Here is a 19,520-nt window from a genome sequence, read left to right on the forward strand (position 1 = left end):
CAGATTTGTCATTGAAGTTTTTTTTAATATTTTCTTGCTTTATTTTTAATATATAATTGTTTCTTCCAGGAATGCTAACAATCACAGATTTCATAAATATACTACATAGATACTATAAATCACCTATGGTAAGTGGCATCAACCCTTATTAGTATTTTGGTAATTGCAGCCATCTGTGTGTGTTATGTGTGTAGGGATGTGTGTGTGTGTGTGTGTGTGTGTGTGTGTGTGTGTGTGAAGATATTCTGTGGGTACCTTTTCCTTTCTTGATTCAGGTTGGTGGTGGTGATGGTTGATTGTCCAAGTACATGTAAAGTGCAGAGAACTTCGCTGTACAACTACTAGGCCTAGTGAACAGCTAGCTTCACTGTACATCATATGTTTGTACATGAAGAAAGTATCTGTAGGAAGAACGAAGGGTCACAGCTTCTTTGTTCCTCTCTCAGAATGCTGTGGGGGAGCAGGACTCTGTGTAGTTGTTCACTACGTAGATGTTCTGGACGTTTGGCTGACTTCCCTCTGTTTGATCTCTGCAGTATTATGGGAATGTTGCAGGGTTGACATTCTGCATGGGACTTTGAACGGGAGGCCCTGCCCCCGCCAACTCTCACAAGGTGGTTGACCCAGCAGTGGCCTCGCTCTTGAGATAAGGTGGCCTAGGGCTTTATCTTTGCAGACCTGTCAGTTTGAGTAGAGCTTGATGTAGTCACCCAGCAGTTTTTTTTTTTTTTAAGAGTTATTTTTTATTTGAAAGAGTTACACAGAGAGAGGAGAGGCACAGAGAGAGAGAGGTCTTCCCTCCGCTGATTCACTCTCCAGATGGGTGCAACGGCCGGAACTGCACCGATTTGAAGCTAGAAGCCGGGAGCTCCTTCAAGGTCTCCCACACGGGTGCAGGAGCCCGAGGACTTGAGCCATTTTCTACTGCTTTGCCAGGCCATAGCAGAGAGCTGGATCAGAAGTGGAGCAGCCTGGACTTGAACAGGCACCCCTATGGGATGCTGGCACTGCAGGCGGTGGCCTTACCCACTACACCACAGCGCCAGCCTCACCAAACAGGTTTTTGTTTTTTTTTTTTTTTTTTGATAGGCAGAGTGGACAGAGAGAGAGACAGAGAAAGGTCTTCCTTTGCCGTTGGTTCACCCTCCAATGGCCGCCGCAGCTGGCATGCTGTGGCCAGTGCACTGCGCTGATCCGATGGCAAGAGCCAGGTACTTATCCTAGTCTCCCATGGGGTGCAGGGCCCAAGTACTTGGGCCATCCTCCACACCAAGCAGTTTTAAAACAGGAATTATATCGGGGCTCGTGTTGTGGCACAGTGGTTTAAGTTGCCAGCTGCAACACTGGCATCCCACTGGGGTTCTGGGTCAAGTCCTAGCTGCTTCACTTCTGATCCAGCTTCCTGCTGATGCACCTGGAAAGGCAGTGGAAGGTAGCCAAATGCTGCTTCTGTGCGGGAGAGCAGGATGAAGTTCCTGGCTCCTGACTTCAGGCTGGCCCAGACGTGGCTGTCATGGCCATTTGAAGAGTGACCCAGCACATGGAAGATCTCTGACTCTCTGCCTTTCAAATAAAGTAAATCTTTTCTAAAAGTCTACTTTGTGGTTTTAAATAAGTAAATTTTAAAGTTGAAGAACTTCAGTTTGGACATCTTTGTGCCGGTTAGAAGAGATTGCTCCTGGCTGAGGGTAGCGGTGGAAGGCCCTGGCACACTGTCCAGCTCTCCTCTTAGACATTGATGGGAAACTGCTTCTTCCCTCCTCCTGTCACTGTGATGGTGTCGTTCTTCCTGCTTGGCCATGGGTCTGTTTGTGTACAAGGGTGGGAAAGAACAGAATCGTACACTGTGTTTATTTAGCTAGCATTAGTATCTACAAGGTGTCGAGTAAATCCAGTTAATATGTGTTACATGTCATGGTCAGTATTGTCCAATAATTAAGTTCCTATGTAAAATACAAAAATGAGTTTCCTCATAAGACATACACTGAGAAGGAAGTTGTACCAAAGACTTTGTAAATATTTTGCATTTATTTTCCATGCCTGATTTCGTGAATACTGCCCAGTGGCCGTGAATACCAGCTTCTCTTCATCATGGTTGTATCCCTGCTTTCAGACTACACAAAGCGCGATTTTTAAATTTTGATAAAATGAAGCCAAACCCATCCAACAAATCTCAGCTGTAGCTTAGTAACTCAGAATTGCTGAGAGCCAGTATACAGCTCGGTTTTTTGGAACACTTTAGGACACTTTTTTTTCCTCTGTATTTCCCCTCATTTTCTAATTATGAACAGAAATGCCATTATGAAAGATGTGTTTTATTTCCTTTTTCCCAGTATTATTTATGCCTGTGTTGTACATGTTCACATTTGTAAATAGGACTTTTTCCCATTTGCAGGTACAGATATATGAATTAGAGGAGCATAAGATTGAAACTTGGAGGGGTAAGCACTACCGGCTGTTAAAGATCCTTTCATTTCAGGGGGAAATGCTATACTTAGTGTGTAAATTCTGTTGGAATGCCACAGATCCATTCTCTGCTGGATAATAGAATGTTAATTAAAACATTCTACTTCTTTCTGTATTAATTCTGAAAGTAAGCCCTACTGCTTTAAATCCCATCCACATTTAGAGCGTGCAAGGCCATGTGTGAGGCTGGGACGAGACAGTGGAGTACACTGGACCCAAGCCCACACTGCTTTTCACTCACACACACACATACACACACACACACACACACACCACCTTCCCAACCACATGGAGCCACATTCACTAGGAAGGGTTACTTCCGAATTTCACCTATGTATAGACAATGTGCCAAAGGCAGGCCTAACTTCAAACAAAAGCAAGTATCTCTTCTTACTGAGACTTAATTATGGAGCAACCTGAGAACAGGTGAACCTTCAACTAGGTGACTTGGACCAGAGCACATGGAAATAACTTCAAGACTGCTTTGTTTGACCCATTAAAATCCACTCTTTACAGTCCTGGTACCCTTTTCTGCGGTGGAGCCATTTGTAGAATCCTCGTTTCACGATTGGGAAATTGTTGGTCTGAATGAGACTCATCACGGCGGCTATGGGGCTGGGGGGCCTAAGAACAGAGCCGCTCTGAGGACCCAGACAGACTGACCCAGAGGAACCTTAGTAGGGGGTTCAAGGAAAAGCCTCTAGAAAAGCAGGGGCGCACACACACACAGGGTCAGGAAGCTCCACATTACACACACACACACACACACACACAGAGAAAGCTCCAGATTACACACACACACACACACAGAAAGCTTCAGATTACACACACACACACAGGAAGCTTCAGATTACACACACACACACACACACAGGAAGCTTCAGATTACACACACACACACACAGCTCCAGATTGCACACAGACACACACACACACAGTGTCAGGAAGCTCCAGATTACACACACACACACACACACAAAACTCCAGATTACACACACACACACACACACACACACAGAGGCTCAGAAAGCTCCAGGTTCCATCTCAAGGACCTGGCTTTGCAGCTCCCATAGTATGCGTGACACAAGCAACCCTGGTTGCTGGCTCTGAAATTGGAGCAGCCTTCACAGCCCTCTAACAAGCTCTGTGGGCCTTTGTAATTCCGTATGATTGGGAAGTTTCAAGGCCTCATGTTTGATTTGTTATGGCTTTATCAAGGCAAGCTAAACTAACTGGGTGAACATGGAAGCCACGCAGCCTCATTATGAAGCGGTTGCGTAACTTAGCACCAGGAGATTCTCCTGCCCCGGTACTGTGAGGGCTCGGCTTACGTTTCGGTGCATCGCGGCGCTGCGTGGCGCGGTGTTCGGGAGCAGTAGTGCCACGGTGGTCTTGAGCGCCTTCTCATCAGAAACCTAGTCGACAGCTTTGCAAAGAAAATTACCGTATGCTGCAAGGACTCCCAAGATGCAGTGGGCTTTGGGCATTAGTTGGGGAAAATACAGCTTAACAACCTTTCAGAGCAAAGTTTGTCAAATGAAAATGGTCCTAAGTAACTTCACCAATGCCTCGTTTCCTGGGGGCGATGTTAACCCGACAGCGCGCTGGCGGCCTCCGCCGGTGCTGCTCTCTGACCAGACTGCTTGGGGTTTGCTTCTGATTTTATAAACGTCTACCGTCAAATTGTGTTTTAGGTATTTAATTGTCCTTCAGAGGCAACATCCCAAGAAACACTTTGGAAGTTGGGTAAAATAGCAGTAACTGTAATTAACACAGAGGCTGGGGGTAGATTAAATTCTTTTGATTTGGATTTTTAATTGTCATCTGTAAACTGAAAGATTTGAATTTATATAGTAATTGCAAACAGATACGTTACTAACTGCATGTTTTCTTTCTATAAATACAGAGCTTTATTTACAAGAAACATTTAAGCCTTTAGTGAATATATCTCCAGATGCAAGGTAAACTTGTGGTTTTTTTTCCTTTGAAAACATTCAGATTTGTTTGTTTTATCACCACGATAGGTAGATGGAAACAAACAAACAAACGTGTTCCATCTAGGTGGGGCCAGCCTCCTGAATTCCGCATACTGAGTTCAGCACATTAGGGGCCACTGCTGGACCCGAGGACTGATGGTAGGCTGGGCAGGTGGTCACCCTGAGCAGATGACCTGGAGCAGAACCAGCCTAGGGATCTTGTTAAAATCACAGATTCCTGGGCCCTACCCCCAACCTTTTCCATCAGAGCAGTGCCCAGGCATACACATGTAAGCAGCTCCGCCAGTGATCCTGATCCGTACTGATGTTCAAAACGAGTGTCTCAGACACGGGGCCCAGGGGCTTGGCAGGTGGGGCTGCTTCTCTGCTGTCTTCCTTCCCAGCTGTGGTTTCTGATCCAGGCCATGCGGGATGGCTGTGACACATTTAAGCGTTTGATTAAAGGCGTCTTAAAAACTCAAGCCCACACTAGAGAAAAAGTTAAATATTTATTTGTATTATCTTATTTCCAAGTCTTAACGAGATACACCCGCCCAGCCTTCTTGTTGCCTGCACAGCGGGGCAGGGCCTGCTGTATTAAATCTGCGGGCTGGGCCAGCCAGGGCCAGAGCAGGAATCACTGCTCCCCGAGCCAGGCCCTGGCTGCGGCCCTCACCGCGCCTGAGCTCCCCAGTGCCGGCTTTCCTAAGGGCTTAGGTTTGGCTTCTTTCAAATAAAACCTCTGAGCATGCTAATTTGAAAGACTGCTCTCTAGAGATTGTTAGCTTACACTTGTCTTTCAGATGTATTAACAAATTGTAAAAAAAAAAAAACCCGGAAATTTCCTGAGATCTCCCATTTAAGTCTTCCAGAACACTTCAGTCGCTCAGCCTTCTGTTGTGATACACAGACACGGACGCGCTCCACGGCAGGGGTGGCCTGAAGTTTCCTGACATTGCTTTTAAAGCCTCCTAACACCTTTGATGGCTTTTCCCACAGTCTCTTCGATGCTGTATATTCGTTGATCAAAAATAAAATCCACAGATTGCCAGTTATTGACCCTATCAGTGGGAATGCACTTTATATACTTACCCACAAAAGAATCCTCAAGTTCCTCCAGCTTTTTGTAAGTAGTTTTCAGCGTTTCTAAAGACATAGCTGCTTTTGCTGAGACATGCAAGTAAATTGGCTCCTGTTATTCTGCATAGAAGAAATTGCTGGTTGTGACTTCAGTTTCTTTAACTCACTGCTGTTTGAATTGTACATTCGCAAAGTTGATTCTAGTTCAAAAACAGTCACCTTTCAGTGCAAGGACCAGAGCAAGAAAAACTCTTGGAATTTTCTGCTTAAATTCAAGCCCTTTATCATGTGACATATGAATGGGAAATGAAGCCGTTTGCAAGGTAGTCTGCTTAAGGACTGGTGTACAAGAAAAATGGAGCCCGTGTTTAGAGCAAAAATTATTTTATGATGTGTTTATTGGTGTCATGGTTTTAGAAACATGTTCTAAAAATACTGTCCCCAAGATTGTCTTATTACTGAAACAATAGAATAACCCCCAGCACATAACACGTTGGCAAGAGCCTACCATGTTGGTCCGAATTAGGCCCCTATGACCCCTATGATCTTCAGGTTCTCAGCCGTTTTTGAAATGAGCCGGTTCATAACCATGCAAAACGTATAGCCTCAGTGGTAGACCATATTGGAAAGGCACAGATGGAAGGGGGAGTTTTTGCAAGAGGGCTTTTGTGTTTGCCTTTTAATTACATGCACTGAAGTTGAGGTTCTGAGTGATCGGTGTAATAGACCCAGTAGGAGGCATTAATGGTTCAAAAGAGGTAATTTGAAGAAGAGTCATTTTTTTTAAAGAATGTGACAGATATTAAAATTCAGCTTCAAATTAGCTTTCCATTTTCGCCTCCACAGCTTCACGGAAGGAACTAAAATAGCTCTGTAGTCTTACCTCCTTTGAGAGGTAGGCTTCCGCCCTGGGAGCAGCCCTCGAAGGCCGCTCTTGCTGACAGAAGCACAGGGCTTAGCACTGAGAGAGGCACCGTTTGTGATCACACCAGTCCTGCATTTCACAGCTTATAGAGCGAATAACACTCTTTGTGGTTAAATAAATGCTAAGAAAATAAGAAGAGTAATTTCTGCCTCCCACCCCTCCCCGCAAAGAAAAAACCAGAATGTCCAATAAATGGGCAGCCTAGGAGAAAAGAATGAGGCTTGTATCAGGATTGTTTACCAGACTTTGCGTCTGGGATGCAGCAGCCTTAGCGTATGAGGTTTGGCAGGAAGGGAGGGGGCGAGTGAGGGCATGGACTCGCTCATCTAGAGGAAGAATGTCAAGTCAGCCGTGAGCACTGACTGCTCTGTCCAGCATTGTCCTCAACGCAGTTTTCACTGAGAAATCCTTGCTGCTGCCCTGTCAGGTTGATGTTCTCGTGAATCCCCTGTGTAGTTGGTACCACTAGTTAGGTTAGTGACTTTGCCAAGGTTCTGTGTCTGGTAAGTGGGAGCGCCAGCATCCAAGTCAAGCCTTCTGGTTCTGCAGCCACCGCCTTACCCTCTGATGCTCGCCCCCACCCACCAGCCCTGGGAGGCAGGCATTTGTATCACCTAGTGCACGCGAGGTGAGGGCCTGGCTCAAAACACACCAGAGTCACACAGACAGGAAGCGGTAGGTGTCAGACCCTGCCGGCTCTAACTCCCAAGCCAGACCATTGGTGTTCCGCACAAGAGGAAGTAAAAGTTTGAGACTGGCCTTTGCAAAGCTGCTTGAGGTCCTTCTCGTCCTTAAAAAGGAGAGGGGGTTGCCCTTGCCTGGTATCGCCTTCCATTTGGGCCAGTGTGGTAATTAAAACCATGCTGCTAGAATATTCCACCACAGGTTTTCAGATAAAAATATAGAATCTAAACAAATACATTTCCGAGCCTGGTTGTGACTGAGTTAGGAGATCACTTCTGAGAAAAGGTAGCATTACCTTTCAAGACACTGAAAGCTAGCCTAAGCCTCCAGTATAGAACAGGGAATTATCCTGTATGGAGATGGACTAGATGACCTAATAGGTCTTTTTTTTTTTCTCTAAATTTCTAGGATTCTCATGATTTGAATATTGATGAACTCTTTGACTTGAACATTTTGTTTCTTCTAATTGTTCATCTTTTCCTGATAATTATAAGGTACACCAGGAGGATGGAATCGACTATACCCTTTATAAAAGGTGGATTTTGAAACAGTAGACCTTATTTTGTTATAGTCAAACACGATCCTAGATTCTCTCTTCTGACTTATCCCTCCTCCTTTAAAAGAGCCCTGAAAAGGAAAGTTACTTTTGAAAGGTTCCTTTATACTTGTTCCGTTGGCTTGTTCTTTGTTCCTGGTAGACAGCAATCGGAGTCCTCCGAGGAGAATCCCGGGTGTGGAGGTGGGATGGAGTGAGGGCTGGCCGGGCGGCGCTCAGCAGCCCCATGGGTTGTTGCCGCGGGTCTGGCAACCTGTGCGTTCTTAGTAAGTGCTACTGAATGCTGCGGCCAGGGCCAGGAGCTTCGGGTGAGTGTGCAGAAGGAAGGATCGCACTCCCGGCGCTCGCAGGTCTGATTCTTGCAGATAGACCTGTTGGCTCCCTTCTTCTATCTGCTTTCTCAGAGAGTGGAAAGAAGGCGTGTTAGCATGTTGCTCCTTGGCTGTGTTTCACTAAGCAGTTAGCTATAAGCAGAGGTATAGCTATGCAAACTGGTTTGAGCAAAAGATACAATTCTTACATGTAACTTTCTTGTATTAATTCAGACATCCCGGTAGATTGTTAGAAAAGACTAATTTGTCGGACATAGTTTTTCATTGAACTGCACATTTGAGCATGAGAAGGGTGTGTTTTGGTGCTAGAACATGTGCGTTTGTCTTCCTGCCTAGATGTCTGATATGCCAAAGCCTGCCTTCATGAAGCAGAACCTGGATGAGCTGGGAATAGGAACGTACCACAACATTGCCTTCATATACCCAGACACTCCTATCATCAAAGCCTTGAACATATTTGTGGAGAGACGAATATCGGCCCTGCCTGTGGTGGATGAGTCAGGTTCGTGCGTCTGACCTTGCCAGTGGGACGGGCGCAGCTGGTGGGCTTGTTGGGGTAACCCTGCTGTGAAAGGACCAGCACGGCAGCTCAGGGGCAGAGGGAAGGCTTAGAGATGGTACATACACGGCTCCCAGGAGCGCTCGGCATGATGAGGATTTTAAACTGTCAAATTTCCATTAAGATCCGATTCCCTAGCCGTTTAAGAATAGCCCGTCTGTTTGTCAGTGCTGAATCCCTAGTAATCATCCAGTTAGGACTGTTTAAATGAGTTATTTTTTGTCTCTAAGATGTATTTCTAACACGTATTTTCATTTTTAGGAAAAGTTGTAGATATTTATTCCAAATTTGATGTAATTGTAAGTATTTTTAATTTTTTAAAACCTGTTGTCCAGGATGCATTTTAAAATATACTCATTTCGTCTGTTTTCATGCTTGCTTCTCGTTCCTTCTCTAATAACTGCTAACTGTTCTGATATTGGGATCCTATCAGAGTTCTGAGGATTCCTCATAGTAATTGTACTGTAATATTCTTTGGTTTATCAGTGATTTGTGAATTAGTAGCATCTTAAAATTGTCCATCTTCCAGTGTGTTTTGTCCGTCACCACATGTGCATGTGTTGTAAGCGGTGACGTTTCTGTGTGGAAGTTGCTCTCTATTTTGCCGGCTGGCGTGCGCTGGTGCACCCATCAGTGGTCGGTCCCCTGTGGAATTTACCCCATTGCCCGCTGACTACCTACCGCGCTGAAGAAGACAGCACGCATGTTACTAAAGTTACGTGTTCAGTAGAGTTCCGTGAGGGCGCATGTTTGAGTCCCTCATTCCAACGTGCCGGGGTTGTTGTTGACGCCGTGTCTTTGCATCTGATGCCCTCCCTCCCGCCCCCCCTTCATTCGTGAATGTGCGTCCAGGGAGTTTCACGCTCTCTATGGGCACCAAGGTTCTGATGGCCCCAGACGCGGGCCCGCCTGCCGCCGCAGCGCTGACCTCACAGTCTGTACTCTCTTGCGCTGTCTCAGCCCTTCCGTCCATCCTGTTCTGTTCATAATAGACACCAAAGACTACGCTCAGTGGGATTCCGGTTGAGCGGGACCCCGTGAATTCATCAGAGCCCTGAGAAGCCGTTCGGATCGATAGGACTGTTCCTCTGCCATGATGACGCTGTATCCTCATGGCTCCCCCAGAGGCTCCCCAGAAACCACTCGGTTCCCTGGGGAGCTGGCGGAGCAAGCCCATCACTGTGGTTCCCTGGCCCTGTGCACTTGTCACCCTTTGCAGACGCTAGTTCACCTCGCCAAAGATTATACTCCTGCATAGTGTGGAGCATTAGCGTAAGAGTGGGGAAGAGTCTCTGGCAGGATATGCAGTCAGAATGTAGCAGCATTGCTTCCTAATTAAGGTACACCTTGTAATGTGGGGGCTTTAATTATGCACGGCACGATGAGGCAGTAACAGTGCTGATGGCGTGTTGTAAGCTGGAAGGAGAACTTTGATGTATGGTGCTACCAAACTAAGACAGACACTAGAGTTTGTAAAAGTCAGCTGGCCTTAAACTTGCAACTTTTGCTCATTAATTGAGTTGAATGACTTGAAATGAAAGGGTGTGATCTCTTCTGTGGCTTTCTTACAGAATCTTGCTGCTGAAAAAACGTACAATAACCTAGATATCACAGTGACCCAGGCCCTGCAGCACCGCTCGCAGTATTTTGAAGGTGTCGTGAAGTGCAATAAGCTGGAAACACTGGAGACCATTGTGGACAGAATAGTAAGAGCCGAGGTGAGGCAGCTTCGCAGGTGCCTGCCTGCCACCCCGACCCCACCCCAGCTACCCTGCAAGAACGAAGCGGCAAGTAGTGCCCCGAGAGCTGGGGCTCACTTGAAGGCCCAGCGAGGGAGCGTCCAGGTTCGGTCAGAAGTCCCGATGCCACAGTCGAATCGCACATGCTAGCGAGACAGTTTTATGGCTTAAAACATGGGTAGCTGAGGGCAGGCGTCTGGCCTACCAGCTTGCCCCATCAGAGTGCCTGGCTCAGCTCCCAGCTCCGGCTTCTGACCGCAGCTCTCTGCTGGCACAGACCTCTAGGAGGCAGCAGCGATGGCTGCAGTCCTTGGGTCCCTGCTCCCCACGGGGGACACAGCAGGGCTTTGGCCAGGCCCAGCTCTGACTGTTGCCGGCATCTGGGGAGTGGACCAGCAGATGGGAGCACGTGCTTGGGCACATATGCTTGCTTGCTCGCTCTCTCTCTCTCTCTCTCTGCCTCTCAAATTGTTGTTTTTCATTTTTAAATGTACTTGAGAAGGCAAAAGTTGTCCCAGGAACTTGAAGTTTAATGGCAGAATTTATTAATTCAAAGTTAAAAGTCTAATATACATAACAAAGTGAATGCTAAATCCATAACATGAAACTTTTTAAGTGGAAGTGCTGTTCTCTGTCCACCAGCATCTCCTTCCTGCCTCAGACGCTAGTCAGTGGTGTGGGAGCGCCCCGCCTGCAGAGCCGGCCGCGGTCGCCTGCTCTCCTGACGGGTCCCCAGAGGCGTCCCGGCAAAGACTTCGCTCCCCGGGGAGCTTGTTGGGGCAGCCCATCGTGCGGGTTCCTGGTGGCACCCGGCACCCGTTAGATGCTAGTCCACTTCTCCAAAGATTTTCTTCATGTAAACAGAGCATTAGAGGGTAAGAGTGGGGGACGTCCCGGGCAGGATCTGGAATCAGAGTGTGTAAACGTTGCCCTTGACTTCACTCGCGGCAGTATTTCGAGATACACTTGGCATAACACTGGCGTAAAAGACGAGAGGAGTCATTTTCTGGCCTGTCTCACTGAGCATGCACGTGGATGGGAAGTCCTTCCTTTCTTGTTAGGAGTTGGAGGGTCCTCCTGCTTGGCACTCTTTAGGACGAAAGGGCGCGACTGTTCCTTCTGGAACAAGCGCTAATTAGCCCACACTCACTCACGAGAAGTCGGTTTGATGATATAAATGCAGAGCAGAAGCCCAGAGGCGGAGTACCTGGTTGGTTGGCAGGCTGTTACCGGGTGACCTGGACTTGCATGGAGAGTGGTGTGAAGCGCCAGCGCTCCCAGAGGGCCCCAAAGCCCCTGTTGACGGTGTGGTCGGGTGTGGGGAGCAACTCGGACTAGACTAAATTACTGGAATTAAGACTTATTCTATGCATCTGCTCTCCCACAATATGGCGCTGGGAGAGGAGTAAACAACTTCTACACAGCTGCCTCCAGTTCGACCAATAAGCTGCAGGAGCTGATCTTGCTCCTGATTGGAGGAGAGCAGCGTGTTCGGCGTGTGGGTAGCAGAGTTGGGATTGGTGGAAGAGGACTATAAAGGAGGAGAGAGACAACATACACCAGGAACATCCGGATAACATCTGAGCAGCCCCCGAGAGAGCCCGCCGGTGGTGTGCCGCTCCCCTGCAGAAGTGGGGAAAGTGGCAGGGGGAACCGCCCCTCCACGGAGGTGGAGGGATCGACAGCCAACCCGGGAAGGGCCGAGCAGACAAAAGAACAGCGCAGGGTCTAGTGTCGTTCCTCCGCGAATGGGGGAGCAACAGTCAGGGTCTCACTCCCCCTACCCTGGCTTCCGCTCCCACGGCTCTGCCCACTTCCCGAGGCCCTTGGCAGGAAGTCCCTCCTACACCCGCACACAGCCTCCATCACTACATGTTCTCACAAGGCTCTTAACTGGCTTCCCATTGTCTTCATGTCCTTGAACCCCTGGGCCTGGTGAAGGTTGTAAGCAGCAATGGGCGAGGCCCCACCCTCACAGTTATAGGGACAGTGGACGTTGACGGGATGGCGTTCTTTACGACGAGTTTAAATCACGTTACAGGAGGCTGTTTTGTTGGTGTGGAACAACGCCCGCGATCTCTTGCTAAGTGACAGAGTCTGCTCCTGCTCGCGTTGTGCTGCTTTGTGTCACTGTAGGTGCCTGTGCACTGCCAACAAGACAGAGCTCCCCCACGGTGCCCACAGGGCGGGGGTGGGGGTGGGGCGTGCACCTGGGGGCGGGGGAATTCCCGTCACAGGAAATAGGGACTGGGGACAGCAAGTTGCCCTTAAGCAGCATCCCCTAAGGTAGACTTCTTGACTCTGTCCTCGTTAGAATTATGTGACCAGGGCTGGCGCCGCAGCACACTAGGCTAATCCTCCGCCTGCGGCGCTGGCACCCTGAGTTCTAGTCCTGATCGGGGCGCCGGATTCTGTCCCAATTGCTCCTCTTCCAGGCCAGCTCTCTGCTGTGGCCTGGGAGTGCAGTGGAGGATGGCCCAGGTGCTTGGGCCCTGCACCCCATGGGAGACCAGGAGAAGCACCTGGCTCTTGCCATCAGATCAGCGGGGGGGGGGGGGGCATTGGAGGGTGAACCAACAGAAAAGGAAGACCTTTCTCTCTGTCTCTCTCTCTCACTGTCCACTCTACCTGTCAAAAAAAAAAAAGTAAAAAATAATAATAATTATGTGAACAGATGATTCCTTGCAAGGCCATCAGAACCACTTTTTAACATTAATGGAGCTTGTCGGGAGAACAGTACACAGGATCAGTAATGACTCAGTTTACCTCTGTGACCTAAACATACCACCGACCTGTAGGCCCCTCAGACAAGGAAGGTGAGTAAGCGTAGACTGAGCCATGACCGGCGAGAGCAGGTTTTTGGTAGTCACTTCTCTCCGGTAGACTTCGCTGAGCTCGTGGGGTGAGACGATTCTGTTGGACCTTCTGTAGTCAAACGGTGACCAACTTGCCATTACTGGATGTTTGCTTGGTGTTTATTTGAGAGGCAGAGGGAGAGACAGACGGAGAGAACCATCCACTGGTTCGCTCTCCTGATGCCCATAACTGCCAGGGTCAGGAGCCAGGAACTCAATCCAAGTCTCCCACGTGGTGGCAGGAGCCCACCTGCTGCTTTCGAGGTCTGCTTTAGCAGGACCTGGAGTCGGAGTCGGAGTCGGAGCCGGAGGCAGAAACAGGCAGGCGCTGTGCTGCAGGCATCCTGACCAGGACTTCACACCTCCCGAAGGCCCGCCCTGAACGTTAACAGTAAATGCTTGTGGTGCAGAGGTGAAGGGTTCCTGCTCCAGCTGTGAACCATCACTGTAATTTATAATTATAGCTAATAAACTTCTGTCCAGGACACTGAGGAGCCAAACATTTTAGTAGAGAAAAGTTTGAGAGAAATCTGTGGATAGGAGGACGATGACTACATCACTTTTTCTTTTTTTTTAATCTAAAGCTATGCTGTCAGAAATATCACCAGCACAGTATTGCTGGAGACAAGATGTAAAAGTAGGCTCCTCCCATCTCCTGTGTCCCCGTTTCGTGCATAGGCAGGGTCTCCGAGGCCAGCAGCTGGCACGCGGCAGCCTCGGGCCACGTGGGACGCTGCGAAGTCGGCGGGGCGCGCTGCTCTCGCCTTGCCGGCTGGGGGCGCGCCTTGTCACAGGGGCGGCTCAGCACATGCGCCCTGCGTTTGTACAAGACGTTAGCGCAGAAAACTGTGGACAAACAGCATCCATTTCACTTCGGTCTGGTGGGTCCTCCTGAGGATAGCTAAGACATGGGCTTCCTAGAGGACGGACACCGCGGGAGAGGAAAGGGATCCAAGAGCCCTGCCCTGGGTTTGGCTTCAGGGTCCTGAAGTTCAAACGCTGAGCAAGACAGCGCCAGCTCGCTGTTCCTACAAACGGTGCAGCCAGTCAGCCCGCGCTTTCCCACACAGCTCTGCCCCGCTCCCTTCTCCCCCTTGTGGGGTGTGCTCATTGTCCAGTGTCCCCCCGAAACCCATCGTCCCCTCTCCGAGCTGACGTAACCCCTCGAGCACCGGGTCTTTCTCATCTCACCCTCCCCCGCGGCCTGCCTTTCTCCCCAGGTCCATCGGCTGGTGGTGGTGAACGAGGCGGATAGCATCGTGGGGATCATCTCCCTGTCCGACATCCTGCAGGCCCTCATCCTCACACCAGCAGGTAGAAAGGCGGGGAGGGAGCTGCACAGGCGTGCGCGCCTGTGTGTGTATGTGTGTGTGTGTGCGCGCGCGAGCACGTGCGCGTCGCCCTGTGACCCGTTTCCTCCTCCTCCTCTGCTTTGAAGTGCAGTGTCTGTCAGATGAGAACCGTCTACACAGAGCGGGGTCGCGGTGAAGCAGCCTGCTGGCGCCCCGCAGTGCCTAAATAATCCAGGACCCGGTGCCGTATTCCTCAGAACCGTCTCCATTAAAAGTTCAGTTCTGCTTTATTCTGAGAGCTAGTAACGAAAAAACCCAAAGGGAAGTGTTTTGGGTCCTAACGGTTGAAACCTCCATCTTCCCCTTAAAAACAATTCACAGACGTCTGGAGTAGATAAAACAGCACACGAACACTTCGCTTCGCTGATGCTCTGTGGAGGTGACGTTAGCGACCGGATGGCCAGACTGAGGCCAGCAAGCTCTCGGGTCCCAGTCAGGAGGAGCGCAGAGGGAGGCAGCACAGGCCCTCCTCTTGTCCCCTGCATTCAGTGGTAGGAGGGGGCTTCGGGGGGTTAAACCAGCAGCCCCCGTTCCCCCCCTCCACTCTTCCCACTGCTCTGCTCCCCAGCCCCGCCTCTGGCAGGAGCTTGCTCTCTGAACCCTCAGGAGTTACACAGTAAGTGATGTGTGCACGCCAGTTATCGATTTTCTTTCATTCAGAAGTGCAGCGCACTCAGCTAAGGGCACAGTTCGTCTGTAACCTAAACACATGCACCCTGAAGGGCCGCCTCCCACCCCGCCGTCTCCTGGTGCTCACTGCGCGAAAAGGCCAGGGCCTGCCGTGGAGCAGTGGTCTCACGGGCGCTCCTCGGCTCGCCTGCAGCTGTGTGAAATGTCCATTTGGGACCCACCCCCGCTTACATCTGCTGGGTCAGACCCACGCCTGGGGTGTGGCACGGCCCTTTTCAGGCGTCAGCCAGCGTTAGGGACCTGAGCCTCACAATGGCCTTTATAATCACGTAAGGCTGTTCATCACAGGGTGTGCAAAGCTAAAACCGGAGGCGGTCCCAGTGCCTTTGAGAGGAAGGGTGGATACAGGGGGGTTTGTTCATTCAGTGGACTGCTGTACAGCGTTGAAAATGAACAACACAGCTGTCTTGGGCAGCGGCGGCATCCCACAAACAGCCCTGAGCAAAGGAAGCGCAACCGCGTCCCAGGATCGCTTTTCTGTAACTCTCCTGGAGCAGCCCTGCCCAGACAGGGAAAGGCCTCTGCCCCTGGCGCCAGCTCATCCCCACAGCCCCGGGCGCTCCAGTTCATTCCCACGGCCCAGGGCACTCCAGCTCATCCCCACAGCCCCGGGTGCCAGCTCATACCTATGCGCCTTCAGAGACCCCTTTCCAGGTGCCGCCCCACCGAGGCTCAGGGCCGGATGCATTGCAGCTGTCTGCGGCCCTTTGGACATGCTCATTGCAGACAGAGTAAACCAGGCAAGAGAGTGCCCCCCCGCCCCATGCCTCCTTGCCTCAGAGCATAAGAATGAGAAGATAGGGCTGGGTAAGTCGAAATCTCCATCCTGATTGGATATTTTCAAATTCGAAGCCAACACTGCTTCTCCTAGCCCTGCCAGTGCAGGGAGGAAGTGTATCTCACATCTGGAAATTGAAATATAGCTTGCTGTAGGAGTTATGTCTAAAAGACAGGAGTAGCCGACCCGGGATTCCTTGCAACACTGTGTGTTTAACACTCGGGGCTGAGGGAAGTGTCCTGTGCCCCCTGACAACTGCGGGGCGAGCGCACCCTGGGAGGAGAAGTCGGGGAATGCCCCTGTCAGAAGGAGCGGGAGCCAGCAGGCCGGTGCACGCGTGGGAGCCAGCACCGTTAGCGCAAGTCCTGCCTGCCCCACCCGAGAGCCAGCCGAATGGAGCGGATTCCTTTACCCCATTTAGCCCCAGTTTCTTCAGCCATAGAAGGAGCTGAGTGACGCTGGCCCAAGCCCCTCCAAAGACTCTAGGAGAGGCAACCAAAAGCGGGAATGAAAGCGTTTGATGTGTACGCGGTGAGACATTCGACCCAGGACAGCTCCACCAGGCCAGTGCTCCTGGGCCAACCAGCAGAAGGCGCTTGGAGGCAGCGCCCACTCCCGTGCAGGACTTCCTATCAGCGGCCAGGGCCACAGTTCCCCGTGGAGGCCATCGGCCCACAGCAGCGTGCTGTGTACGCTGCAGAAGGCCAGAAGAGAAGATTTTGAATGTATTCACCACAATAAAAATAAATAAATGCTTGAGTTAGATAGGCCTGCCTAACGTGCAGTGTATCCGTGTATCACAGCATCACCTGGCATCCCGTACATATGTGCAACTTCGGTGCCAATTAAACAGACAAGATTGAGCAGTGAAATAAGCCAAAACAATTCCCAGCGATGCCCTGGAAAAAGGAGTTCTGATGAGATGGTGGTCGTTTTTGTAAAGGACACTGTTTTTCATAAGGTTTTCAGCCATCATTCATTGTTAGACCGTCAGATGCACCTGTGCCCGAGCGGTGTTTTTAGCCTCTCACTCTGCTAGGGGGTTCCTTCTTTCAGAAGTCCAGTGCCTGGTGTGAAAATAGAGAAAGTGCTCTGATGAGAACAGCCCGCCCAGATAGGTGGTGCTGCCACTTTGTACGCTTTTATAACTGAGTGTGCACAAGTGACATACTCTGCGCCTTCACCCTGACGTGCACACACGACTGTTTCGTGAAAGGAACACTTTTTTCCATATTAAATCTGACAGACATAGAATTACAAGATACCATGCAGATGAAAGCATCGGTGAGGGCCGGTGGGGGGAGGGAGCTAAGGCACGCTGGGCGCAGGTGCAGACCTCCAGCGGAGAGCGCCCTGCTGTTGGCCTGCGCTCTGAAACGCTTCGCTTTCCGTCCACTGACAGGTGCCAAACAGAAGGAGACGGAGACGGAATGAGCCCCGTGAATGCGGACGCCCTCACAGGAGAACTTGAACAAAGTTTCTGGGTCACGTCTTGCCTCGTGAACACTGGCTGCAATAGAAGAGTAAAACGGCCAAGAATGTATATCAGGGTTTAGCGATGAGTATTTTTTCCAGTGATGTAAGCATTAAAAATTTAAAAAAAAAAAAAAGATTTTATGTGCTTGAGGATTCAGGCTCGCATTAGGAGACTGTGCCCAGACGTCCGTCTGAAGGGTTTTAAATGCTGTATTTCATTAAAGTGCACTGCGTCCTGAAGTTGTTGTTATTTTTCATTTCAAAGAGTTCACTGGTAGGAGCCAGGTGACGCGACATAAGGTGAGTGTCCGGCACAGTCAGATCCCAGTGCCTTATGTCCGAGCCCGGCCACAGGTCATCGCTGCTGCCCGCCCGCCCACCTGCCGCAGAGCGCCCGGAGCCGCGGCCGAGTTTGAGCGTGCAAGCCTCAGAACCTCTGCCCCAAGTCGGCTTGTTCTCATTAGATTTGTTGCAAAGATGTGATTCCAGTATAAATAATTACTATCAAACCGTCAGTGACACTTGTAAGCGTTTTGTCCGGAGCTACCGTGTAAACCAGGCTGCTTGGCAACAGCTTTATTTATTTTTACTTCCATGCAATTTTTTACACAGCTTTTGGTGGGCAAATTTCACCACATCCACAAATAAAGTCCTGGTTGTTATTTTACGATGGCGAATTTCCCTTTATTTAAGTTTGGATCGGAAAAGGATATGACTTGTAAAACAAGCACTGTTGGGTTTCAAAAGCTGAGGTTTCTAAAAGTATGTGTGGAATCGGGCTGCGGTCAGGAGGCAACCAAGTGCCAGGGAGATGTCTATTTTTTTTCTCGCGTATTGAAATGTAAAATCATGATGTGTGTATGGCTGCTGATGCGATTGTTTGTGAATTTTATCGTGGCACATCCAGTACTGTTATGGTTGAAGAGAGACCTTCCTAAATACAAGTGCTCTGAAAATGTTGACACTGTGTATATATACATATATATATATATATGAGGACAGCTGGGTTCTTTTGTTTTTTTGTTTGTTTTTTTCAGATTGAAAAACTAAAATAAATCCTACTATCTACCACTTTGTTAAAGAAGTTCTTTAAAATGCCATATAGTTCACAGCACACCCACATCTGATAGCAGAGTGCCTGGTGGAATCCCAGCTGTTCCACCTTTCTGATCCAGCTCCCTGCGATGTGCCTGGGGAGGCAGCAGATGATGGCCCAAGCCCTTGGGCCCCTGCCACCCAACAAGGGAGGCAAGGATGGAGTTCCTGGCTCCTGCCTTTGACTCAGCCCAGCCTGGTGTCGCAGGCATTTGGAGAAAGAACCAGTGCAAGGAAGATTCAATTTTACATCCAGTTTTCCACTTCACTGTTTTCTCCCTGAATAAAGGAGCATATGAATTCTTGTCTCTTTCTTAATTCATAGACTGCAAATCTCTCCAGTATTAAAGATGAACATATTTGGGGCCAGTGTTGGGACACTGCGGGTTAAGATAACACTTGGGATGCCTGCATTCTCTGTTGGGGTTAGTCCCACGTCTACTTCTGATCCAGCTCCCTGCTACTGCGTCCTGGGAGGCAGATGAGGGCCCAGGTACCTGAGGCCCTGCCACCCACGTGGGAGGCCAGGATGCAGTTCCAGGCTTCAGGTTGCTGGCTTCCATCTGGGGCAGCCCCAGCGGTCATTAAGAGTGAACCAGTGGTTGGAAGATCTGTCTGTCCCTCCCTCCCTATCGCTCTGCCTTTAAACACTAAAAGCTAACATTGAAACCCGCCACACAGACTCTGGTGCTCTCCATTTTTGTATTTGCTGTAAGAAGTAGGCGAGAAAGGGTATATGCACAGCAGTGATTGTCACTGAAACTGAAGACAGTATTTGGAGAAAAAGGAAAAGTTGCAGAGCTGCTAACAGCACAATTCTGAAATTCCAGGGCCTCCCGGCCTCTCCCTGTCCCATTCAGTCACATGCCGATGCGTTCCCAGGCCACTCATAAAGACTCTGCACAAAATTCATGGGAAATCCATGTCACGGGGAAAAAACAAACATGGATCTTAACA

At 49.7% G+C, this 19,520-nt stretch overlaps 1 protein-coding gene across 14 annotated transcripts in view; it reads left to right on the plus strand.

The window, feature by feature from the left end:
- The window catches only part of PRKAG2 (protein kinase AMP-activated non-catalytic subunit gamma 2), a 311,916-nt gene extending 293,377 nt beyond the window's left edge, over positions 1-18,539 (plus strand). For all 14 annotated transcript variants that reach the window (XM_051857058.2, XM_051857059.2, XM_070077300.1 and 11 more), the window contains 9 exons: positions 70-128; positions 2,396-2,441; positions 4,373-4,427; positions 5,442-5,568; positions 8,356-8,521; positions 8,840-8,877; positions 10,150-10,296; positions 14,393-14,486; positions 17,395-18,539. In XM_051857058.2, the coding sequence (XP_051713018.1) occupies positions 70-128; positions 2,396-2,441; positions 4,373-4,427; positions 5,442-5,568; positions 8,356-8,521; positions 8,840-8,877; positions 10,150-10,296; positions 14,393-14,486; positions 17,395-17,426 (764 nt within the window). In that variant the 3' untranslated portion in view covers positions 17,427-18,539. The remainder of the gene's footprint in view (positions 1-69; positions 129-2,395; positions 2,442-4,372; positions 4,428-5,441; positions 5,569-8,355; positions 8,522-8,839; positions 8,878-10,149; positions 10,297-14,392; positions 14,487-17,394) is intronic.
- The last annotated feature ends 981 nt before the right edge of the window (positions 18,540-19,520 follow it).

Source organism: Oryctolagus cuniculus, chromosome 7, assembly GCF_964237555.1.
Source record: "Oryctolagus cuniculus chromosome 7, mOryCun1.1, whole genome shotgun sequence".
NCBI lineage: Eukaryota > Metazoa > Chordata > Mammalia > Lagomorpha > Leporidae > Oryctolagus > Oryctolagus cuniculus.